This window comes from Histoplasma capsulatum, assembly GCF_000150115.1.
Source record: "Histoplasma capsulatum G186AR genomic scaffold supercont2.8, whole genome shotgun sequence".
NCBI classification, from domain to species: Eukaryota; Fungi; Ascomycota; class Eurotiomycetes; order Onygenales; family Ajellomycetaceae; genus Histoplasma; species Histoplasma capsulatum.
The window spans coordinates 611,860-635,945 of NW_025544808.1; the positions used below are offsets into that span (position 1 = coordinate 611,860).

Here is a 24,086-nt window from a genome sequence, read left to right on the forward strand (position 1 = left end):
GACAGTGTAGGAAACGGTATCTCCGAGTGTGATAGGATTTCTTGGGCGAGTAATATTGCAAAATGACATCTTCCCAAACTTACAGTCCAGTGGGGTCGGTGGAGGAACCATAACTAATGATTAGGGAACAGAAGATGGCTTCTCGAGTATTTAATTTAGAGAACAATAAAACATGCGGTGGATATTGCACAAAAACGTCAGGTCGACTGATAGAGAGTAGGTATAAATGTAGGCTAAAACGAAAAATGAATGTAGACTGGTTGTGGTATTGGAAGGTCAATTTGAACGTCACGTAGTAGCTGACGATAAATAGATATATAGATAGATATACATATATATACATGAGTATATCACTCTTACTCCCGGGTCTATTTAAATCGTGAAATCTCAGCCAGTAAATATTAAAATCATACAATAAGAGTGCGATGCAAGGATCTTAAAGACACGCAAACTGAGCTTTTAGCTCGGAGTCCCTTCTTCTGCAAACAGTCGTGTTTAAAAATGGTCTTTGACCCTTTCGCAATGAAGGAGCCTCGAGTATCCGGTATATTTTCCGGAATTAAGCGAATCAAAAACGTGTCTGTGCTATCCTTGCTGTGGGAGAAACCATATCACTCCGTGTATTGCGATGGGATTTGGCGAGGAGTGTATTTGAAACGGATCAGGATTTGAGGTTCTTTGGAATTTCGCTGGGCAGTTCCCGATTCGAACTTCCCCCAAGGCAAAACGAAATAGACAACAAACAGGAGAGGCGGGCTCGTGGGTAACCTCTCGATGGATATCATCCCGAGAAGTAAGCAAATAAATAAATAAACCCCAAGTTGACAAACCTGGAATCCAAGGGGATGCAGTGGAGCAGTGTAGGATAAAACATATCTAATCTCGCAGCAACACAGTAACATCGCTGGAAGCTAGAGAAACATTCAACCCTTCTAGCTACACGCATAGGAGTTAACTGGGCCCCGTAATCACATAGCTATCAACGGATAGTTAATACTTCTCATATCACGCCCAAGAGTTTTGTTGAAGCAGTAGCACAAATACAACATATCAAATTCAATATTGTACCCCGTAGTTTAGTCTATCAGCAAAATGTCAGATGAACAATTCAAGCCTTGGATATTCAATGAGTAAAAACCTGCAACTTCTTCCAGATCGGAAACGCATATATAATTACCCCTGTCCTAGAGACAACGATTGATCATGTACGCAGTGCGCAACGACGTGGGGTAGGGATAGGCAGTTCCAAACACCGGGAACATTGAAATGCTTCAATGGAGAATGTACGAGACAACACGCTATTGTGGCAAATTATTCATGCGCAGAGTTAACTCAAAAACATCGAGGGCAATTGGATGCAGTAGGAAATAGGGGAACGGGTATTATGCAAGCAAGTTGTGCGTGGACAAACGGAAAAGACAGAGGCCGAAAGCACACTACGAGAAAACGTGCTAAGTTGCCAACCAAAAATAAAAACAAGTAATGCACGGAATACAAAACAAAAGGAATACAAAATTAATGGGAATACGGAAATATACAGCTGATACAACATGATATTAATCCACTAATATTCAACCCAGATTGATATTTCAGTTCAAATTTCATGTATAATTGCAAAGTCACGTTCCATGGGTGCATTTGTCGCAGCAGAGTATGAGTCACTGAGATAAGTTCGGAAATGGGTTCATGAAGTTGCGAAGGGTATCCACGGGGAAAGAAAAAGTTTGTTCACGAAGCAGGAGCCGCGGGCGCGGGGGTATCAGCCGGCTTGGAGGTATCTGGTGTCGGCTCAGTTTCCGATGTGGGTGGTTCCGCGACTTCAGCGGGTTTATCCTCAGCAGGCTGCATCTCAGCGGGTTTGGCTTCAGGGGCAGGTGTTGGTTGGGGCGCCGGGTCGACTGCGTTTGGGGATTCAGTGGGAGCGGCTGCAGGGACAGGCGTAGCACCTAAACGGAGATTAAGTAGATTAATTTCTGTTATGATTGCATTGATACTTGTTGGTGAGCTTACCACCGGCAGATGGAGCTGGAGTAGGGGCAGCATCTGCAGCCGCTGGAGTTGCTTCCTTCAATGGATCAGGCGCTGGAGTAGCAGCCGCAGGCTCAACGGTGGCAGGTGGTTCAGTTATCGCGGGGGGGACTGCTCCATCAGCCGCCGGCGCCGTTGCTGGGGCCGCATCAGGTGCTGCACCAGGAGCTGGAGCTGGCGGGGCAATCGCATCTGCAGCAGTTGTTTCCGGGGCTGCCAGTTGGGCAGCGGGAGCAGCCTCTGCTGGTGTAGTCTCCGTTGGCTTCGCATCTGCCACGGGAGCAGCGGTAGCTTCTGCAGAAGCATCCTCTGCTGTAGCGGCTTGGGCTGTTGACAACCTCTTCTTGCGTCCCCTGAAGAACCTTTTGAAACCTTTCTTCAGCTGATCAAGCGCATCGGGAGCTATTCAAATGTTAGACTGGAAAGCCCAGGATATACGAAAGACAAAGGAAGTAACTGGAATTTCCCGGACAAGAAGACGGCTGGGAAACAGTAGTCTAACTTACGAACACCAGGCATGATGAGAAGGCTCAAGGGGAGGATCACGGGGAGACGGGAAGTGAGAGAGCAAGATTATGTATCTGGCAAGTCAAACGCAATAGGTCGCACCCGCCACGCTATAAACTTGTTGAACAACAGAACGATAGGAGGAGCACGGCGGGCGGCGGACGATACGAAAAGGACAGAAAGCGTTGAGGTCGAGGACGGAGCGAGGAGGTTGGCTTATTAAGGGAGCTGCCGGCGCGATGTCAGGGACGTGCACGGGCCATGTATCGCTGGAATTCGTGGGCCCGTGACTAATCAGGAGCGGCTCAGGCAGTTAGCGCGGTGTTTGATATTCGTCATTCCCCTTTTCGCATCTTTCCACGCGCCACGATGCCAGAAACAACCTCACATCTGGGTGTTTTACATTCATGGTGGCAATTAAGGTACGATGCTAATCTACTATATTGTCCCTTAATATCGTACGGCAAAATGCTTCGCTCGATTGCCGGTTTTCATTCTACCATCGGATGAACGTCCCTCGTCGTCCTCCATTTCTGGACAGCTCCGTTCTGCGACTAGCGCCCACTTACTTGAGTAACTAGCGCCATCGGAAACTCTGGGGTTGTGGGCTTCGTAATCCTGTCGTTTGCCAACAATGCTGCAGCATGACGTGAATTCATAGCATAAATTGAATTTTCCACCCTCCTTGTTGGAAACAAACACCTCATGTTCACCCTCAAAATCGGAACTCGAACCTTCAAGACCTTGTCGCAAAATTTAATTAAACGTTTCCGCTTGGAGAGCGAGGAATCCAATGGAGTAGACTTGATTTAACCATTTGCAGCTGCTAGGATCTTGAAACAGCTACTGGGCGCTTCCATGGTGGACCCTTTCCTTCAAGGGTTCATGTAGGCTTGGTAGGATGGCTTTCCTTTTATTGGCTCTGTGTGCACAGTGTCAGCATTTACGCTGCAGATCAATATAATGGAAAGGCAGCTTGAATAAAAGACGACCTAACCAGAGCTCTGCCCAGAAACCCTCGTCTACTGATTTGGCCGGGAAGTGCCACCTGCGAGGTCTGTGAATATACCTCTATTTCCCTGTCAGCGCGGGCGTTATCAACACTGCAAGGCCTTCCACACGTACTTCTTTTCTTGTGTACGTATGCATTCCGTGATGCAACACATTTACAATTGAAATCATATTTCTTCTTGTCTTCCCCGAAAATCAGAAGGTGAAATCGATGTCAATTCGAATCTCCAAACTGTTCGTTGCTCCATAGGTAATGGTTACCATATCCTGGCAGGCTCAAGGATTTCGTCTATAATACCTCTCTTCCACACTTAAAGAAGTGATTTGCATTCATGTCAGCTCCATAATGAAACCCTTTCCGGGTGGTCAAAAAACATCCATTGTCTATAATGGTCGTTCCTAGTGGTAATTACAATTTTGAAACCCACATGATCGTTCAATCATTCTACCCACGGTGTCATGTCATTCCTTTCGAGCTTCACTTCAGCACTATGCCACTTTGGATACCCATCCTTCTCCCTCACCATTCTCACATCCCACAATCCCCTGGCACTGCCTCAGTAACAGTCATATCAGTCCTTCCGATCTCTACTGCTCGTCCCCCTGTCAGCTCATTCATTGCTGCCTTTGCTAAGTTGAACCCGCTCCCAGCATGATCCATCGCAATCACGGGAATTTCCACGCCAGTCTCCTCGAATTTCAATTTGTAACATTTTCCGCAGTTGGTGCTGTTCCAGCCTGCCACTGAGAACGCAGCTCCGATCCTTGGGAAGATGGGAAGATCGCCCGCGACGTGGAAGCCTTTAGTTACCAAGCCATTGGCTCCATCAGAGCAGCTCGTCGTTAACAAATCCAGGTTTGCATTGTCGTAGGTCTCGTCATAAGCGACGGTCATGACCTGCTGAGAGAAGGTCAGGTTGGAGAGAGAAAGGAAGAGGGCGATGGTAGAGATGATGGACGATTTCATTGTTGCCGGTGGACTGGATTTTAGATTTTTGTTTCTCTTGCGAAGATGGCAGTTCAGTGATCGGGTATGGCAGTCACAAAGGGTATGAGCCGATGGATTTATGCGAGTAACGTAGGGATATTAATGAGAAGAAGTGGCTAAGGAAAACTTTTGCAAATCTGAAAATTATTAGGAAAAGAGAAGAAAATGTATATATCGAAACGCTGCAAGATAGAGGACAAGGAGCTCCTTGTTTGAAAGATGAGCAATTGAAGAAGCTACTGAGAGGCGTGGTTATTTTGAAGTTTTTATACCCTTCTTGCAAGTGTTTATTTATATTATACTTCTTTCACTCCTTCAACTAAGACATTTTGCGTTGCCCCTCAGGCGACGTTAAAGAATACGATCTCCACCGAGACAGCTTGACGTAGCTGCTGGCACTAATCCGGAGCTGCAGTCCCTGATGAGCCAAGCATGGCTTCTCTGTACCCACACGGCCCATATCTCGACCATCCAGGAAGAGAATAAAAAATTCTAAAGCTATGCGTGTGGATATAAACTAGCTGAATACGGAGCTGAAGCAGATCACTTGACAAGCGCACGCTGCCTGGCCACCAGTCAGCCCTGCGAATTAGGAACATCACCAATCCCTTCCAATGAACAGGTAAAGCTATTTATATAATTCCTGCAAAAACTGGATAAAAAGCTGGCCGGCTTATGCATAACTTCGATAGATAGGGTTGCATACCGGTTTTTGTTTCCAGCCATTTCTTAACTCCAATTGCCCATGAAAATTGCCGCAGTAATCAGTCACAGGACAAAATCTATATTTATTTAATAGCACTAGTAGTTACAGTAGTTAGATGTAGTACGCACTATAATCCAACTTACCTTAGTATCTACCCAGCTCTATACGAAGACGATTAATCCCACGAGCTCTTGTGGAGGTGATAAATATTGGGAATTCCCTACCATCAGCATATGGCAGAAAGAAAAGTTGTAAAACACGTGTATAAGTTCACTTTATTTATGCTGCAAACGGCAGCAAATGTCAGCTGTAAGACAATGAGACATATGCGAGGATCTAAGGGAGTACAAAAGGGGTCTGAGACAGCTGGGACATGCGGACGAGGTCGTATGGAGGACATAATTTTGAGTTTTGGATGTGGGGTTTCTACTGCAGGTTGTGTATTCTGGCTGGTTGGCTGAAGTAGATCTCTTTGGCTTTAACAGCGCTGTTGGAAGTGGCTGACATGCCCCAAAAGAAGAGCGGAAAAGGCAGTTGCTTAGAAATTAAATGGCGGATTGGGTGATGCCACTCAACTGGCAGTAATTATCTCAAAGAATGATCGACCTTAGTTTTTGTTGTTTCTCTTTTCCTCTTTCTAATAGGACATGAATTTTATGAAATTCCTCATTGCCTTTTCTCTGCGCTTTCAACATCAAAAAGAAGATGGAAGCAAAAGTGCATTTGTAGCCAATAATATTGCGCATGTGGGTTAACATCAATCCTAGTATCTGTTTACTTTTCAGAGTTAATAAGCCTAAGTATGCCCCAGGGAACTGTTATATAAAGAAAATTTATCTTTATCTTTCATGTCTGTTTATTCTTTGAAACCGAGACAAATCCCCACCATACAATTTTGTTATTCTACTATGAAATAAATTCTATTATTTCCTCCTCAAATCTACACAAGAGCGTATGTGAATTTTAGCTCTCGTATGATAGTTTTTTGTTCCAGAATCGAATGACAGTAAGTTGAGCCATATGTATCAATAATCGTAGATATCATTTGCAGATAAGTTTTTGATCTGCAATCAAGCTGAACGTATTGAGTAGCAGTGCTGGTACTAGCTGGTTATTTGAGAACAGAAATATTAACAAGCGTCCTTTAACCTAAGTCACAAACTACAAGAAATGTCACCGCTTATCATGGAATGTTTTCACTATGTATTACTATGCTCACTTAGGACATCGCAAGTTTGTATTGAAATGAGATTTCCATTGCTCAACAACATTTGATGTCCTCTCCAATCTCTCATTCTGATTGGTCAAAAATAGGTTCACCTTCGGCAAATCATGTGATTCCGGCTTCCCGAACTTCTTTTGGGGCTGAACTCTAACCTGCGTCAACATTGACATCGCGTATATTCATCGATACTACCACCGTGCATCTCTTCAACTGCAATTTAAAGGCGAAGACAATTTCACCTACTTATTACCATTATATTGTTCCAAACAGTCATCCCGTCATTGGACATGCCTTGATTAAAAAACAAGAGAACTTATTAAACGCTTGATGATACTACTCGTAGTTAGTAGTACTTTTGCAATTTCGACCCTTTTTCGACGAGAATCAGATTTTGACGAAATCAACCACTTGAGCTTTCGTTCTAAGGTTTACTTACTGGCGTAGCCCAGATTGAGGTACATCACTGGATCAAAAATCGAGCATGAGGATGCTGATATCAAACGAACAAGGTTCGATTTTATTACGTGATAGAATATCGAAAAAAATATAACTAGAGCTCTGATTATCTATCTATCTAGAAGGGGATTTTACGCCTAATTTTTATCTGATAGATAGATGTCTATCCCTTTGCTCAATAGGTAAAAATAAAATATCAAGTAACAAAAATAGTAACTTTAGTGTGACAAAAAGCTGGCTTATAAATAAGTGCTGATTTTGATGGTGGAGATTTTATCCTACCAAACCTGGACATTCCACAGCTGAAGTAGTAGTAGTATGGAAATGGATTGGGTTTACCATAACTACTGTGGAGGAATTGGCATCTCCTCCTTTAATGATCCAGCATCGGAGTTTATAATGGGATAGATGATCGCCATTCAGGAGCTTGTACGCAGCACTGTTGAAAGCTTGTTGGCGGGGTTTTCAAGTTGACAAAATGGCAGGGGAGTACTCCGAGGTGTGTCCAATTTCCCTCATTGCGAAGTAGTTCGGGGGCCTAATTGCGTAACCGCCTCGCAGCCTAAAAAGGGATTAAAGCCGGATTATTTTGCACATCCCCAAGTTATAACTAATTGTAGCTGCCAACTAACGCTTGAATACTAATTACTACTCCTCGCCCTGAAACCTTGGTTACCATATAAGCTCTAAATACCGATCTGGCACCATCATATGTTCCAATTTGTATACGGCCTCACCTTACAAGGACACTTCGCTATCTTGGTACTCGGCTACGCTTGCGGGGACATAGCAGAATATCTGTAACGGCGCTTCTCTGACCTGGGAGAGCCATGTTTGCAGGCACTTCACTCCCTCATTCGGAGAGGACACCATTACTCGGAAACGAAGCGACAATCGAGAACGGCGATGACAATGGTATTACTAGAGAGTCAAGCTCAAGCACACCCGAGGACGTGGACGTCCCATTGGCAGAGGAGCTTACGACAAAGCAGTTGCTCTTGGTCTTGTCCAGTATCTGGGTTGGGGTTTTCCTCGCTGCGTTGGGTATTTATGCCATCCAACCCCCACCATTTCATTCTGGCGCTACCAATCTATCTCATGACCCGCAAACCCCAATAGAGAAATAAATACTAGTACCTTTGCTAATAACGCCTGAAATCTGTAGATGCCACCATCGTTAGCACCATTGCGGCTCCCATATCTTCGTCATTCAATTCGCTCTCACTTCTGTCGTGGCTCGCAACCGCTTACCTCGCATCGAACGCCGCATTCCAGCCCCTCAGCGGCAAATTAACGGACATTTTCTCCCGGCGCACGGGCCTGGTAGCCTCGAACATACTCTTCGCGATCGGCAACCTCATCTGTGGCCTTGCGAAGAATGAATGGGTGATTATCTTTGGCCGCACGGTGGCTGGAATGGGCGGAGGGGGCATCACGGCTATTGCCACCTTTATCAATTCCGACCTTATCCCTCTCCGAAGCCGGGGAATGTGGCAGGGTATTGGGAATCTCTGCTATGGTCTAGGGAGTGCTTTGGGTGGCGTCTTTGGGGGCTGGATGAACGACAACTGGGGCTGGCGTTGGGCGTTCCTTATCCAAGTGCCATGTATGATGGTGTCTACTCTCCTAGTTTTGTGGAAGGTCGACATCCCAGTCAAAGTGACTGATAAATCAAGGCTGAAACGGATTGATTTTCTCGGTGCAGCGACCCTCGTTGCCACCCTTGTTCTACTACTCGTGGGCTTGAACTGCGGGGGGAATCAAGTCCCTTGGAACCACCCATTGATTTGGACTACACTCCCGTTATCTGTGGTGTTTTTCATTTTGTTTATCTACGTGGAAGAGAAGGTTGCCACTGAACCGGTTATCCCTGTTCGTCTCCTTCTGGACCGCACTGTCCTTTCAGCATGTTTAACCAATTGGTTCTGCACCATGGCAGTCTTTGCTGTCCTGTTTTATGCACCGTTTTACTTCCAGGTCCAAGGGTATTCTGCCACAATGGCTGGACTACGACTGGCACCCCAGGCCGTAGGTACAGCTATTGGATCCCTGGGCTCGGGGATCCTAATGCGTGTTACTGGCCGTTATCTCCACTTCAACTACGTTTCAACTGGCATTATTGTTTTGCCTTTGGCTCTGATGACCACATACACTCTCACAACACCTCCATGGCAACCCTTTGTTCACATCTTCATACTTGGTCTGGGATATGGCAGCATGCTTACTGTGACGCTGGTCGCACTGATCGCCGCCGTCGAGCATGAGCACCAAGCTGTTGTCACATCGGCCTCGTATGCTTTCCGGAGCACGGGGGGCTCGATAGGTATCACTTCTGCCTCAGCCGTGTTCCAGAATCTACTCAGAACCGGGCTATGGTCAAGGTTCGGTGACCGGGAGGACGCAGCCAAGATAATTAAAAAAGTCCGGAACAGTCTTGATGCGATCAATAAAGTCCCAGCAGACTGGCGTCCAGGTGTGCTGGATGCATATATGGAAGCTCTAAGAGGAGTATTTGGCGCAATGTTGGGGCTAGCAGTATTAGGTATGTTGGTTTGCATTTTCATGAAAGAGCATAAACTGCATATGAACCTTGCGAGGAAATGAATCTAGACGAATTCCAGCACACAATTTAATCTGTTTTTCATTGAGTACCGGTAACTTAGAAGAAAATAAGACACGGAATATGATATATAATCTCTCATGCAATTCCAATTTTCCACTATGGACGCAATATGTTCATGATCAAGACAAATGCATTCACAACCCGTACTAGGTGGTGGATATACGCACAGAGCATTGGACTGAAGTGCCTGCGCAATTTGACGTCAACTGCCAAAATCTCACATATGAGCTTGAGATTAGAAAAGAAGGAGAGATGAGGGAGAATCTGAATAGGATAGTTCAAGCTGATTTCTGTCGTTTGTGTAACTATCCCAGTATGTAGAGAAGTAGAGGCTCACAGGCAAAGTGGGTAAAACGGTGCAGAGTTGGTGGCAATAGGCTTCCTTGGCGCAATCCCCTCCAGCCGCCGATAAATGTCTCCTGGCCTAGTCTTTTGAACCTAGAAACTTCCAAAGCGACAGCCCTCCCTTCTCAGTAGTTACCAGATTCTCTCATTCACCGAACTGGCAAGCCATCTTCTTCATCCTGTAATATCTGATCTAAATCCTCCCTGATTTAACTCTGCCTTGCCTCGAAAGCATCGCAGGTGGTGGGGGGAGGAATTAAATTAGAATTGGGCTCGGTATGTGTTTCTGATCTGTATATCTTCACGACTGCCTCAACTGTGATCCAGTCTTCTAAACTGAAGCGAGATATAGTAACCTGCATAACGTTGTGCTCGGCGCCTCTAGAGCCTGACGGCGAGATTGACGAATACTAGTACATAGACATCCCATCTACTTTCGAAAGGCGCCCTGTTGCCCTTTTCTCTAATTTCCTACCATCGTTGGTAAAAAACTAACCGGCGAAGTCACGGAACGTATGAATCAACCGATCAAGCACCTTGACGCCCATAGAAGGGAATAAAACTGGAATCCTAGTGCAAAGGAATAAGGGAGAGCAGGGAGCATAGCGGAGAACCCATGGAACCAAAGCTTCGAAGAGGTTACCGATTTATTATAACGAAGATATAGCAAGTTGGAGTGCGTGAAACGGTGTTGGGAGTTGGCCAGGCAATCTAAGCGACTAAAATAGAAGCCGCAATTAGGATATTCCGCAGAACTTACGATCAGCATATGGCCGTCGATTTCACGCTCCCACATGCTCTGTCTCCTCAATATTCCCAGCACCAGGCGCCTCGAGATAAGGTGACGGCAATGCCAGGCGTGGCTCTTACCAACGGATACACGGGCATAGAAATTGGGGCCGATACGCGTGTGCATGAAAACAAAAATGGGGCTACGGTCAGCGAAGTCGAGGTGGAATTAAACAACAATAATGGGATGTCGTCCGCAGATCCTCCCTGTAACAAGAATGCACGAAAACATGTCCTACTTTCGACAAACGCTTCGTTTGCAACAGTTGCCATTCCTTTCCTTCTGAAAATGGCGGACGTGGAACTTCGCGTGATATCAGATGACGCCTTGGACTTTGCACAGGGTGCATGCTATCCAGATACACCAATTTCCGCTCAACCAGGTTCCAAATTGAGTACACGTCCTTGGATGAATGTAACAGCAGCTGAGCTGATCGATTGGGCTGATGTGCTAGTTCTCGGTTCTCTCGGTGCGGGAACACTCGGAGCAATGATAGCTGGCCTCACCACAAGCCTCACATTAACTATTCTACGTGGTTGGGATATTTCTAAGAGGATGTTCCTGGTACCGGGAATGACTATATCAGAGTGGCAATTCCCGATGACCAAACGACAGCTCAGCAGTTTGGCTACGTTTTGGCCATTGATAAAGGTTTTACCGCCAACTTTATCGAAATTTGAACATCCCGCTGGACTCGTGGAGATTCCTTGGGATGGCTGGACAGTATTTAGCAGCGAAGTTCGAAATGCATGCTCATCTCTTCCTAGCCCCATGCAGGAGGATAATAAGTTGGCCAACAATGTTTGTAGCGGGACAAGATCAACACCCCTAGTCATATCAAGTAACCTACATGAAAGACAACAAGAAACGAATGAAGAACCGAATCAGCCTGGGACTAAAAGCCAGTCCACCAATGCCATCTGCAAAGAGAGACCCATCCTTCCGCCGGAGTTATTGACGATGATTTTCGAGATGCTTGGCGACTGGGAAACAGCGACGTCAGTTGGAGTGTATGCCAAAATTCCTGTTCCCGAACAATGGAAACCTTACATCCCTACTGCCAGGTCACCAGCTACATTCGAGTACATTGTTCTTCGTGGTTCGATAAAAGAGATTGAAGAACAACTATCCACAATTCCACCCCGCAAGCCCCTGTCTAGAATTGCCACCGACCTAATCCTTAAGTTTTCTCGAACAGATATCCTCGATACTCTCTGCAGATTGCGAATGGATCTCTATTTATCAACTCCTGACCTCAAAAATCTACCTTTATCGGCATCTTCAAAATTTGGCAGCACATCTCTCCTTACCTGGTGGCATAAATCCTCCATCCTCCCTACACTGCCGATAAAGGACTACCTGCCCGAAGCGATTGATGCAGCCTCACGTGCGGGTTTTGTGGATGTGCTCGAATGGTGGCGCCAATCCGGCCTCCCCTTCCGCTACACTGAAAGGTCTCTTGAGTCCGCTTCCGCGGAAGGTCAGATCGCGGTCCTCGATTGGTGGAAAACCGTTTCCAAGAATGCACCTCTAGGCAACCCCGTTCCATTAAAAGTAGGCAAATCCGTGCTCCTGGCTGCACAATCTGGACGCACCGACTCACTTGCCTGGTGGGACAAATCTGACATCCCGTTTAGCCATTCCGAGTCTGTTACCCGGATCGCCAGTAACCATGGCCACGTTCCTGTTCTGGACTTTTGGCACCGGCGGAAGCGCGAGAAGCTCATCTTTGATAATCAAGTTCTCGTTGGCGCGACGAAGAATGGTCATGTCGAAGTGCTTGAGTGGTGGAAACGGAGTGGTTTACCCGTCGAGTTCAAAACGTGCGATATTGAAGAGGCACTGGAAGATGCAGTTTCTGGAGTAGAGCAGCGCGTGCGGCGGTGGTGGGCGCAGAATGGGTTGAATTTAGGGGTTGGGACGAACGAATGGATGATGGTTAAGACTTTGAATACCTGATATTGGCTGAATATGTTCATATGTTCAACTCAATTTAGGGTTTATTCTTCTATTTTAATTTTCGGGCTACATTTCGGACTCCTTGTTCGTGTGGAAAACCCATGTCACTGTGCGCCAGCAGGCAGTTCGGACGTGATTTATTTTTTGGCCTTTTCATCGTAATCTGTGACGGATAGATGCCTCTCTGCTTTGCCCTGAGTTCGATTTTGATATTCGTTCAGATTCCGTTATAAAAACTGATGACTTTTAGGTTTACCCTTTTCATTGTGCTTTTTGACGAATATTTTGTGCTTTCGTCCTGTGATTTTTGGTTCAGTTGGAAGCATCCATGGATCTGTGATTTGTTTTCGGGTAAATATCTACATACAATTTACGATTTATAATTTACAACCGCTTAAAAACTAATGCTGATTATGAGAATCATGAGCCAAATCGGCCAGCATCTGGGGCTTCTCGCCCTCTCACCCTGTCTCGGGGGTGCTACTAATAATGATCAGTATGTACTCTTCTGCTTGTATCCTGCTACATTCATGATTAAAGAGGGAGAGCTGAGCATCGAACTCTCTGCACATCACAGGCAATATTACTTCGAGTTTCAGTCAGTACATATCTACAGCGACATGACCATATCCCTTTGGCATTCCCATTACAATTCATTTCCGCGTAATAGAGGATGCATAGTTGACATCGAGATGGAGGAAAAGTGGGAACGACACCCTTTACCTTCTGCTAATGTTTCTTTTTCTTTCTTCAGTGGCTCCGGCGTCGTGGATGCAGTGGTCTCATCTCGTCAATCCATGAAACTGGTAATTAAAAAAAAAACGCAAATATATTCCATGCCGCTCCTCATCCATCCAGTCCTAAATCACTTGTAATCATCCCGGAAAACCATCATCCTCTCCACGTCTTTCCCATTCTTCTCCTCCGTCCACGCCCGAAACATTCCCTCGGAATTAAAATCAAACACGACTTTTCCCCTCCGCAACTTCTCCTCCCCCAGTCTCTGCCCATCAATCTCCACCTCCGCTTCGATTCCAATGATTCCCCCCGCGCCTTCACCCGTCTTCCCCCACCGTCTTCCAGCCGAACGTTGCAACTCCCCACCCGGTCCCGCAACGGCAGTAACTGCTTGTTTCAGTGAGACAGGCTTTTGAGCAGATGAGAATCGTGCCATAGCAGCTGCAGTGCGTGTAGCTGCAGTGCGGAGAAAGGAGTCGCCATTTCCTGTACCAGAGAGGGCGACAATTCGTCGGCGCTGTGGCATGCTGCAGTGCTGAGTGTCGGAGTCTGTGTACGGGCCATATTTAGGGTTTGGTAGTGGAATTTTTTCAATATCGTACTTAGGTTGTTCCAAATTGGTATATCCCAATGGCCGTGGGAGAGACGAAGAGAAGCAGTCGCGGAGCAATGTGAGGATGGTATTTGGATTGAAATCGGACTGCCATGGCACTCCTACCCCAGCTGTAGAACTGATGGTAGTCGTAGCAGGGCCGAATTGCGATGGAAGCAGATTGGTATATCCATCATGGGCTTGATAAATCATTGAATGCCTATTTGGCTGGCTACTGCTTCGCGATCCATTACTGCCACCGGGACATACGCTAATGTTTGTCAACGGCTCCACCGCTTCAACATCCCACGCCTCCGCCCAGAAACCCGCTCCCAGCGTTGGAGTATCTCCAATCCGACCAGGACATTTATTCGTCAAACCACCAGTGCTAGTTGCGACAGCAATGTTCCCCCAACGATCAAGACAGACACATCCAACCGTTCCCTGACTCAAATACAGGTCATCCCCATCGTCAATTTCGCTCTCGCCACTTGCCTCCACGCCCACTCCCATATTCCCGCCATCTGTCATTCTTCCCCTTGTTTTCCCTTTTTTCAAACCCCGCCGATGCTCGTCCCATCTCTTCTTCGTCCAAAACCAATCATCAGAACAAAATTCCAACCCCCACTCTCTCGCCAAGCCTTCCACATACTCCCCACTAAGCTGCGAATGCATATTGCCTCCACCAGCGTTATCATGATCCCCATACCCTGTCCTCAGCAACACTTCTCTCGCCAACTGAATCGGATGTCTCACATTGCGAACGAGCATTACGCCTGCCCCGCGCTTTATAGAACCCGGCATTCGCTCCGACGCCAAGCCCTTAGCCTCGCCCTCATCGAAACCACAGACATTGTGTTCATCAAGTAGCGACGCAACCATAACAGATGCCTCCATCTCAATCGTACCTGCAGACGTAAACACACTACCACGGCCACAATTGAAGAGCTCGTCATCTTCCATGAGCGATACAGCGTGCACTGCAGCGTTCAGGGAGCTGGCGGGAGAGTTGCGCATGTTGTGATGGACAGTATCGTTCATGTCGATATTGGATGGAGCCGTCTCCTCAACTTCCGCATTGAGCATGGCGACAGTGGAACGGAGGTACGTGAGGAGGGATGTACGGTACTGACTATATAACTCTGGTGGGAGACGGGAGCGTTGGATATTCCCTGCGCCGCCGTGGAGGATCACGGCAGGCTTAAAACGGGGCTGGTTGCGTTCCCCTTGGTGCTGTTGGGAGATTGGCGACATAGTTGTGCACGCTGTAGACAAGGTATATAACGGCGAAGGTGTGTCGTGTGGTCTCGTGGTCTCTGTTCGAAACATTAACCGCTCCCGACTGTAAAAAATCAACGTTAATATTGTGTGCGGTCCCAGCCTTCATGCCTAAGTTAGATGTGGTGATATTTAAGTCACGTGCCCTATTCACAGGAAATCTGCTGTCAAGTTGGTCAGTCAACATCCACTAATTCGAACAGACAGGGTTGAATATCGGCAAAATATGGGGTTCGTAGAAATATGTTGGTTCTTTTGTTGATGCCAAATATAATGTACACAGAATCGGTACCCAATGTTACTGCTTATCCTTGACCCGGTCCAAAGTATCGTCAGAGGAGCTAAAACTCATTAGAAACCACCCCACTAATAAACACAGATAGCATTCATAGGGGGAAGTTCGCCGGGGGTAGACGGATGTTGGCTTAGTCGGTGCCTGTTCGGAAAGGAAAGGAAATGATGTAGAAAATTGGAAAAAACGACAAGAGAAAAATAAGAGGAAATATGAAAGACGAAGGTAAAAGAAGAAAATTTTACTTGAAAAAAAAAAAAAAAACTAAGGAGGAAATAAAATGGGACCACGCCATAGATAGACAGACATCATTGACAGAAGAGAAACATCTATGCCCATGCCTCAGAGAAATGATATAAGCCCACGACCGAACTCCCGCAGACAAGAGGAGAGATTAAGGGGATAGAAATTGGATTCTTAGCGCGGGAATCCCGGGGGGGCAAAAATAATATATAGCCCGACGATTAAGCTAGCATTGGAGTCGGCGATGATTTGTCTCCTGCTGCTGGAGGAGGCGGTGGAACCTAATAATTGAGGAATATAAGTTAGGCATAGGGAATTATCGGATTAAAAAAAAAAAGGTGATTGCTTGTCGTACATCTAATCTTGTATTTTCCGCGAACATTCTTTGGAACCCAATTCCGACGCCTTCAATCACAGCCAAGAAACAGCCGCACATGATGGCGGAGTTTCTGGCCGCTCTCACACCACCGCGAATGGCAAGCGCGCCTCCTGTGAAAAAGCCCGCGATAACTAGAGCAAAATATCGTCAGATACCCAGAAAAAAATATTGTTCCAAACAGACGGTATTATCCCGATAAAACTACCCCCAAAACTGATGCTAGTAGACCCATTTGCTGTTCTCTGGAGACGAGAAGTCAAACGAAGGGTAGTGGATTCAGGGCACAAGGGGTGCTGCACATACTGGCATTATACGGATCCTCCTTCTTCCTTATCCCCTTAACTGCACAGTCAAATGTCGAGAACAGGCCACCCCATACACCGAAGTTTCCACCAACAACGGGGGCTCGAGCCTTGATTGCCGTGATGGCACCTATCCGCCGTTCGCCGTAAGGGCTGTTTCGAAAACCTTTCACGCCGTGCCAGACTGCACCACCGATGGCCTGCAGCAAAAGCAGAAAACAAATGATCAGCTACACGGAGCAGTCACGTATTTGAAAACAGGGACGGAAACAACTTACTCCCATACTAAAGGCACCGCCGAAATCACTCAACGCAACCCAAGGGCAGGGATCTCTCGTATGATCCATTGTGACGGTATATGTGAGGAAGGTCTAACGAGGAGCGGAGGTGAATCGAAATAAACTTGAAGTTATCGATGTCAAGATATCCGACGATTAGCCAACGAGGTCGTCGATTCGGAGAAACAAGTAAGCCCGGAAAATAGCTAGTGGAACGCAAATGATATGAAAAATCTATCTTTTCTGTCCTTTGTCTAGCCTGCGACGATCCAGCGCGGCGAACGCTCCGAGCTTCCAACGTCAAAAGACGATTAACAATATTGGCTCGACAATACTCCCGCGGAGAGTTAAATGGCGGTAATGCAAGAGAGGCGGTAATGGAAGCCTCAGAAAGGGGATATATGTGAAAGAGGGGGCAATGTGTCGTCTGCGATAGAGGAGTGCTCGGAAAGCATCAATACTACCACTAAATGTCCTCCGATCAAAAACTTTCGCTTTCGCTAGAATGGGCTTGCATAGTCACGTGCATGTTTATAATATCACATGATATCGAGCTTGAGCTGCTGGCGCATAAAACATCCACGCCTTGAAAGCAGCTTCGCCCTACATGTCAACATGAACTGCTCTCGTTCTACTTTGTTAAATTCAAGTTGTCTTACGATCGAGAAGGTGGATCCCCGGGTTACTTGCAGCGGATGATTTCATGATCTGCGAAGATGCTCTAATATTCCCTATTATGTTTCATCACATCATATCCCCTGGAAACGCCTATACAGATACAAAATTTGGATCTTCGCACATTGAAAGTCTGTGTGCCGATATCACCCCATATTCACTCTTCTTGACAAACTTGAAACATTCACCACTCCGGCGCTCTTTACTACTAGTACTTCAAAATGACTCGTACCAACACGCCCATGTTGCTCAGTCCGCTCGCTCTAGGTTGACTTGTTGATTCGGTTCCTTCCTGCCGTGCGGGCAGATCAATGAGGGGCCTTTTTCGCCGGATCATACTCATAAATCTCCCAATCGTCCGGGTTGTCCCCCGTGGGAGTGACGCCTAGAACTGCGACTCTGTTCTTCAGCAATTCCGGGTATTCCTCCTCCCACCAAATCGACCTTTCGTTTGCGTCCTTGCCGTCGGGGAGGATTAAATAGGCATATTTCTTCGTCAGTTGCCCCATCGCTTTGGGAGTGCGTCTGAAAAGATCATTTCTAGACCCTGCGTCACTGGCGCACTTGGCCATCCAATCCGCCCATTTCGGATCCGACATGAAATAGGTGAAGTCTTTTGAGCATTCCGACTTTGCGTATTTCGAAGCTTGTTCTATTGTTCCTGGGTAGGCGTAAAAGACAGTGTTCTCACCGATCCCTTTTTCTTTTAAGAAGTCGGAGATCTCCTCGAGAGAAGGGCAACTGTTTTGCCGTTTCCATATCTGATTTTCGAGCGGCGCGGGCAGCACGGAGGCTAGAGCGACCAGGAAGAAGGAAGCGAAGGTGAAGAGGATACGAAATTTCATGATATCAACGTTTTGCGCACTATGAGGATGAATATATGTTGTGCTTTTGAGATGTGATTGTTTGATTAGAAAGATTCCGTTTTCGCGTTGGAATGTATAGTGGATTATGATGGTCATTCGACACGAATGCAATGGGGATTCATGACCATTTTATCGTGAATCAACGAGGAGCATATTCTATCAAAAAAGGATTGAACCAGCATCGCCGGGGCTTTCGAAATGCTTCTTTTCCCGTCTCCCCTGTTCGAGCATTCTATTTTCATTACTTCCCTTTATGAGGGTTGCTATTTTCCGGCACTACCGAATGCCTCTATCTTTTTTCGGTTCGACGTAGGTGCACGGCAGACAAAGTCCAGCACTTTGACGTATCTCACCGTCCGCAATACCTCAGCTGCTGAATATAGATGAAGGTCAAAGCTGTCAAATGTCTCAGCATTCTCATCTCGCGGCAACATGAGGGGGGGGATGGAAAAATGGTTTTTGTTTCATCTATTTCAGTTGCGGATTTGAAACTGATTTTCGGGAAGATACCATTACTATTCCTATCACCGACGTCATCCCAACAGCTAAGCATAGTCTCGGCAACCTAGAATGCGAAACTTGCTATGCACTGACAGATTTCTGCTACTGCACATACTCACCGACCCATGTTACTGAGCACTTCACAATCGAGGGCAATTTGCGAGCGAAGTCAAAACCGGGGGAGGAGACAGATAAGAAGCTTAGGGAGCACGATTGACCGTAAACCCCAGAAACTGAATGTTTCCGGCCTTTGCAGGGAGGTTAGCATCGTGATCAACCATGGGTCTCGGATTGTTGAATGTGTCCGATTTCAAAGGGTTCTATTTCCAGCTTCCCTTCCAAAACACACTCACACTTCACGTATACTAAGTTGCTCGGCTTCAAAGATCAACGGTAAGGACTTACTGAATCGGGATATGACTTCCGGATGTGTGACCGTCAAGGAATGGAACTGCTGCTGAATCTGCTTGCTGGACGCATTACTATTTCGAACGAGTGAGTCCTTCCATGCTAGAAGCTAAAGAACCCGTCGATTCTTGTCTCCGGTAGTACTGGCTTGGCTGCACAAACGGCTGTGATTGGTTCATCCGCCATGAGCTAATCTTTCTCAATCAGGACCTCATCTCATCGAGAATGCCTTAACTCGTCGCACAACTCAACGCTGGATTATTCCTCGCAACTCATTTTTTACCCTTGCAACAATGGCCTCGGTCGAAAAGCAGTTGCTCGAGCGCTGCTCAGCCGGCGATCACGACTCTGTCCACACTCTCCTGGACAACAACCAGCCAGCATCGCCAGACTTGGTGAATCAGCTGTTGGCTGCAACCATTGCTTCTGGGCAGATATACCTTGCCAAATCTTTACTATCTCGATATCCCGACATTTCGTTATTGATGTTGCCTGTTCGCGAGGCAACCGACACTGCATCAATCCCGTTGTTTCAAGTACTCTATGAGAAAGATCCATCTATCGTGCATATGGAGTTTGAGAGAGAAGGCACACCCCTTGCACTAGCAGCTATGTGCGGCAGGCCTATTGAATTTATCTCTTATCTCTTATCCTGCGGTGCAAACCCGAACCAGCCACCTTCTATTATCCCATTCCCAGTGGCCAGTGCAATATTCGGCTACAAGGGGTCGACAGAAGTAGCGATGCTTCTGTTGAAAAACGGCGCCAAGCTGCAACACACGGGCGCCCTGTGCATGGCTGCTTCTAGAGGCTATCTCGAGGCCGTGCAATTTCTTTTAGAACACGGGGCAACACCAGCAACAGATCAGCGAGAAGACGGTATCCCAGATCTCACTGGTATTGGGCCGGCATTAAACATTGCGGTGTACAAAGGCCACTTGGAGATTGTTGATTTACTGCTCAAGCACGGAGCAGACATTAGTCAGAAGAACCGTGATGGAAAGACAGCATTGGACATTGCCGAAGAAAAAGGCTATACCCAAATCTTGGATTTACTGAGAGGACATAAAAATGTAACTACTACTACTAGTGACAATTAAATCTAGCACAAATCAAATGTTGTTTATTTTCACGTTAAGCAAATAATACCATCCGCGCCTTTCTCCACCAAATACGTGATTCAAGATTTATTTGTGTAAGAGATACAGCTCTCACAGCCTCCTCGGCATGCTTGGTCTAAAAATTGGACATGAAACCACCATCAAACCCCGCCAAACCACTTGAACCCCCCTTCCCCACCAAGCATAACTATAAACCCATCCGCCCCAGTATGTCCTTAATATAGAGACACCCGACTTCACTTTTTTCGACTGATTTGACATTAAGCCTAAGAGACACACAAGGGCGATATGAATAGATTTTTTTTCCCCGCTGAATAAGTTCTTTTGTTCTATACTCCACCATGCCTTGCATCACAGTTACAGTTCGGAGAGCAAGAACTTGCCGTAGTTGCTATTCTCTCCACCCCGGGAATCATTCATCGCCTCGATATCCAGTTGGTGATGGGGGGCCATGGCACTATTTTTATGTCATTCTATTTTCAAGAATGCGAAAAGCCAGAATAGATCAATGAATCCACGGAGATGGACTGCTACGCAGCACGAGGTTACCATAGGAAGAGAGTCGATATAGATATATAAACCACCAACTCGTTGCAATCAAGGGACACATTGTCTTCATCCACTATTCCAAAACACTCTTCTATTGTACACCCTCCTTCTATATCATCTTTTTCTACCATCATAGCGTTGTTCATCATTTCCTCATAATATTCAAAATACCAATTTCCCATGTTGCTTCATCGGTTTTCCCTCTATAATTATTGAACAATTGTTGAATAATTATTCATAAGTTCACCTGTTCGAAACGTCACCGTCTATTTCCCATCAAGCCGAGAGCGGAGCAGAAGAAATCCAGGAGATGAAGACACTATTTCCATCGCTTTCAACATTCCTCGTGCTGTGTGCCGAATGGGCCAGTGCAGACCATCCCGGAATACCAGATGCTCTCGTGGAGGCAGCTCCGTTCTCGCAATTCAAAAACGTATCTATACTTGGGGATAGTTATGCTGCTGGAATAGGGGCCGGGAAGCTCCTGGGAAGCAAGGAAGATAAAAAGTGTTCGCGCTACGACGGCGCATACGGTCCCGTTTTATTGTCGCTATCCAAGGATAACAAGCCTGAATCTCAGTTCATTGCCTGCTCTGGAGATACCTCGGACGGCATCAAGAAGCAAGCCGAATCTTTGGACGACAAGTCTCATGATCTGGTAACGTTGTCTGCAGGGGGAAATGATGCCCTCCTTGCAACCATTCTGAAGAAGTGTATCCTTCTCCCATCAACCATTAAAAGTTGTGATAACGCCCTTGCGGAATCGGAAAAGATTATCAACAACAAGCTCCAAGGCAATATCGAGGGTCTCCTGAAAGTGGTCAACAAAAAGATGAAGGACGACGGCATTGTCCTATATACCCTCTATGCAACCTTCTTCAATTCCGAAACAGACAAGTGCGACAAGGAGAGCTGGAATTATCTGGGACCGGTAACTCCAGGCGGGGTAGGTAGCCTGAAGTTAACGAAAGATCTCCGCAGGACATTCAACAGGCTAGTAACGAAGGCGAACGACAAAATTTCCAAGGCCATTGAGAACGCCAATAAAGACAAACGCGTCAAAGTGGTGCCTGTCGCTTGGGACAAGTATGTGGTTGAATCGAAGGGGCGGTTCTGTGAAGAAGACCCAGATAGTAAGAACAAGGCATTTTTCCAGCCCAAAAACCCGCTCCCCATAAAGGCCGTCGAGGATGATGCCGAGAGTCCCAACCCTGCCGAGAAGACTGCTGCGAGTCCCAACCCTGCCGAGAAGACTGCTGCGAGTCCCAACCCTGCCGAGAAGGCTGCTGCGAGTCCCAACCCTGCCGAGAGTCCGGATCCTGCTAAGACCTCCGACCCTGCTAAGACTCCCAATCATGCCGAGAAGGACATGGAGGTTATCCAGAAGCGTGTACCAGACGGCATCGGCAAGGTGTTCCATCCCAATGAGCTCGGGCAAGGCATAATTGCGACACACGCAATCTTGGCTTTGTACCAAGCACTGGAACCACCAAAAGTTTGCAAGATGAAAGAGCCGAAACCAACATGTAACATGGACTGGGCATCCGAATTGCCATTCAACGTTTTCGACAAGACTTATGCCAATTTCTGCAAAAGAGTAGAAGCCATGGATCATCTCCCTCTTGAGCTGAAGGTCAATTCAGACGGAAGCAATGCGAGCCCCGCTATAGTCGTCCAGGATCCTTCGAATTATCCGTGGTGGCCTCTCTTTGGTTTCCAAAAGCGAACACCACCTCCCAACCCCGCGGCGTTCGACGATGCCCATATCATTTTCGAGTGGTTACCGCGACCCAGACCCTGCAAGATGAGCTGCAAAAACGCACTTAGCACAATCACCGCGTCTCCTTGTAAGTCTCATATTTTATCAATCCCTCAGTCAACCGCGCATGTCTAACGTCGTTCAAAAAAAAAATAGGTGGACACACCGGCAGCCAGATGAACACAATGGCAGTCTATGGGGAAATTGACGTAGGGTGCGGCGTCTACAGATACAAACTTGATGGTCCAAAGGATGTTGTACCACCACCCCCCGAAAAAGAACCAGATCCGGTAAAGCCAGAGCTCTCAAAAATCCACTGCTACAAAACAAATGAGTTCGGCAAGCACGATGATGTAAACCCTCTGTGGCAGCGGATGCTCATCAGCCCAGCGTGTAAACCGGCCAAAGGCAAGACCATGCGTGAAGGCGACGACCCCATTGTATATGATACCACAGGCAAGGGGGGCCCATATTATTATGAAATCAAATGGAAGCACAAGTGCAAGAGTACTGTTAAAGAGTTGGATCCGTATCATCCAGTTCCAGGTGATAAAAGTGTCGTGTGCGAAAAACTGTTCTATAGGGCTTATAAAGAGTGTGAGTTTCACGATTCCCTCATCGCATATTCATCTCTTGTGTGCTCTTCAGCTAATTCGAGTGTTCTTTCTTCGCGCAGGCGATAATGGGGGTACTGGTGGTTCTTTCGACGTCGGGTGTCTGCGATATGACTTCGCTGCCATGCCTAAGAAGTAGCATGTCGAAACATTTTTAAAAGGGGACATGTAAAGTACAAACCGTTAAGGGTTGTTGGAAGACTGAGTTTTCATTATCTGGGAATAGATTTAGAGTGATGGAAAACGTAATTAGCGGACTGTTCTAAAATTTAGCGGAATATCCATTTCAGTTTGTTTCTTTTCTTCTAACCTTAGTTTTTGTTTTTGGTCCTCTCTTTCATTAGAATATGCAGTCACTTCATACAAGACATCAGCATCGCAGACATAATAACTTCAGAACCAAGTGGGCCATGAAAACGAAATAGACCTTGTTTAGGTAAGGAAAACCCCTATCTATTTGCACCTTGGGAGTGGCTTCAGGAGAATCTATAATTTTGAAATCAACCATCAGTACTTCTAGTGGAGATATGTGAAAGCGTTCTTGGTACATATGTACGCTCGGTCAAAGAACGAAATGACAAAAAATATATAACACGGAAGATAATAATAAATTTTGTGCAGAATGGGAGGTGGCAGACAAAAAGGGCGGGGGAATTATGATTGAAAATAATTAAAATCATCAATAGCGTGAAAGATTCCCAATACGGTGCCCCGTAGTATCAAATTCCAAAAAAGAAAGAAAGGAAGGAAGGAAGAAAAGAGAAAGAAAAGAAAAAGAAAAAGAAAAAGAGCAAGAAAAAAAATGCCTAAGAAATCGTAGTGTAACATATCGACATATAATTCATTATGTTGG

At 46.4% G+C, this 24,086-nt stretch overlaps 11 protein-coding genes across 11 annotated transcripts; 4 read left to right on the forward strand and 7 right to left on the reverse strand.

Annotated features, from left to right (window-relative positions):
* Window positions 1–1,033: 1,033 nt before the first annotated feature.
* HCBG_06004 (uncharacterized protein) lies at window positions 1,034–2,547 on the reverse strand (the record flags this gene model as incomplete). Its single annotated transcript, XM_045433053.1, has 3 exons — window positions 1,034–1,946; window positions 2,011–2,430; window positions 2,535–2,547. The coding sequence occupies 3 exons, from the start codon at window positions 2,545–2,547 to the stop codon at window positions 1,729–1,731; spliced, it is 651 nt and encodes a 216-aa protein (XP_045286221.1).
* A 438-nt stretch (window positions 2,548–2,985) lies between these two features.
* HCBG_06005 (uncharacterized protein) lies at window positions 2,986–3,395 on the reverse strand (the record flags this gene model as incomplete). Its single annotated transcript, XM_045433054.1, has 2 exons — window positions 2,986–3,278; window positions 3,350–3,395. 2 exons carry the CDS (start codon window positions 3,393–3,395, stop codon window positions 2,986–2,988), a joined length of 339 nt encoding a protein of 112 aa, XP_045286222.1.
* Window positions 3,396–4,075: 680 nt separating this feature from the next.
* Window positions 4,076–4,513, reverse strand: HCBG_06006 (uncharacterized protein; the record flags this gene model as incomplete). Its single annotated transcript, XM_045433055.1, has 1 exon — window positions 4,076–4,513. The coding sequence occupies one exon, from the start codon at window positions 4,511–4,513 to the stop codon at window positions 4,076–4,078; it is 438 nt and encodes a 145-aa protein (XP_045286223.1).
* Window positions 4,514–7,751: 3,238 nt separating this feature from the next.
* Window positions 7,752–9,726, forward strand: HCBG_06007 (multidrug resistance protein fnx1; the record flags this gene model as incomplete). The annotated part of the gene is made up of 3 exons (XM_045433056.1): window positions 7,752–7,965; window positions 8,087–9,463; window positions 9,695–9,726. The coding sequence occupies 3 exons, from the start codon at window positions 7,752–7,754 to the stop codon at window positions 9,724–9,726; spliced, it is 1,623 nt and encodes a 540-aa protein (XP_045286224.1).
* Window positions 9,727–10,070: 344 nt separating this feature from the next.
* On the forward strand, window positions 10,071–12,638 carry HCBG_06008 (uncharacterized protein; the record flags this gene model as incomplete). The annotated part of the gene is made up of 2 exons (XM_045433057.1): window positions 10,071–10,165; window positions 10,242–12,638. One exon carries the CDS (start codon window positions 10,659–10,661, stop codon window positions 12,636–12,638), a length of 1,980 nt encoding a protein of 659 aa, XP_045286225.1.
* Window positions 12,639–13,503: 865 nt separating this feature from the next.
* On the reverse strand, window positions 13,504–15,222 carry HCBG_06009 (aspartylglucosaminidase; the record flags this gene model as incomplete). Its single annotated transcript, XM_045433058.1, has 1 exon — window positions 13,504–15,222. One exon carries the CDS (start codon window positions 15,220–15,222, stop codon window positions 13,504–13,506), a length of 1,719 nt encoding a protein of 572 aa, XP_045286226.1.
* Window positions 15,223–15,521: 299 nt separating this feature from the next.
* Window positions 15,522–17,172, reverse strand: HCBG_06010 (mitochondrial import inner membrane translocase subunit TIM17; the record flags this gene model as incomplete). The annotated part of the gene is made up of 4 exons (XM_045433059.1): window positions 15,522–16,062; window positions 16,137–16,291; window positions 16,464–16,662; window positions 16,741–17,172. 4 exons carry the CDS (start codon window positions 16,807–16,809, stop codon window positions 16,003–16,005), a joined length of 483 nt encoding a protein of 160 aa, XP_045286227.1.
* A 551-nt stretch (window positions 17,173–17,723) lies between these two features.
* On the reverse strand, window positions 17,724–18,260 carry HCBG_06011 (uncharacterized protein; the record flags this gene model as incomplete). Its single annotated transcript, XM_045433060.1, has 1 exon — window positions 17,724–18,260. One exon carries the CDS (start codon window positions 18,258–18,260, stop codon window positions 17,724–17,726), a length of 537 nt encoding a protein of 178 aa, XP_045286228.1.
* A 284-nt stretch (window positions 18,261–18,544) lies between these two features.
* On the reverse strand, window positions 18,545–18,715 carry HCBG_06012 (uncharacterized protein; the record flags this gene model as incomplete). The annotated part of the gene is made up of 1 exon (XM_045433061.1): window positions 18,545–18,715. One exon carries the CDS (start codon window positions 18,713–18,715, stop codon window positions 18,545–18,547), a length of 171 nt encoding a protein of 56 aa, XP_045286229.1.
* Window positions 18,716–19,483: 768 nt separating this feature from the next.
* On the forward strand, window positions 19,484–20,326 carry HCBG_06013 (ankyrin repeat protein; the record flags this gene model as incomplete). Its single annotated transcript, XM_045433062.1, has 1 exon — window positions 19,484–20,326. One exon carries the CDS (start codon window positions 19,484–19,486, stop codon window positions 20,288–20,290), a length of 807 nt encoding a protein of 268 aa, XP_045286230.1.
* An 844-nt stretch (window positions 20,327–21,170) lies between these two features.
* Window positions 21,171–23,372, forward strand: HCBG_06014 (uncharacterized protein; the record flags this gene model as incomplete). The annotated part of the gene is made up of 3 exons (XM_045433063.1): window positions 21,171–22,707; window positions 22,776–23,216; window positions 23,296–23,372. 3 exons carry the CDS (start codon window positions 21,171–21,173, stop codon window positions 23,370–23,372), a joined length of 2,055 nt encoding a protein of 684 aa, XP_045286231.1.
* Between the last annotated feature and the right edge of the window lie 714 nt (window positions 23,373–24,086).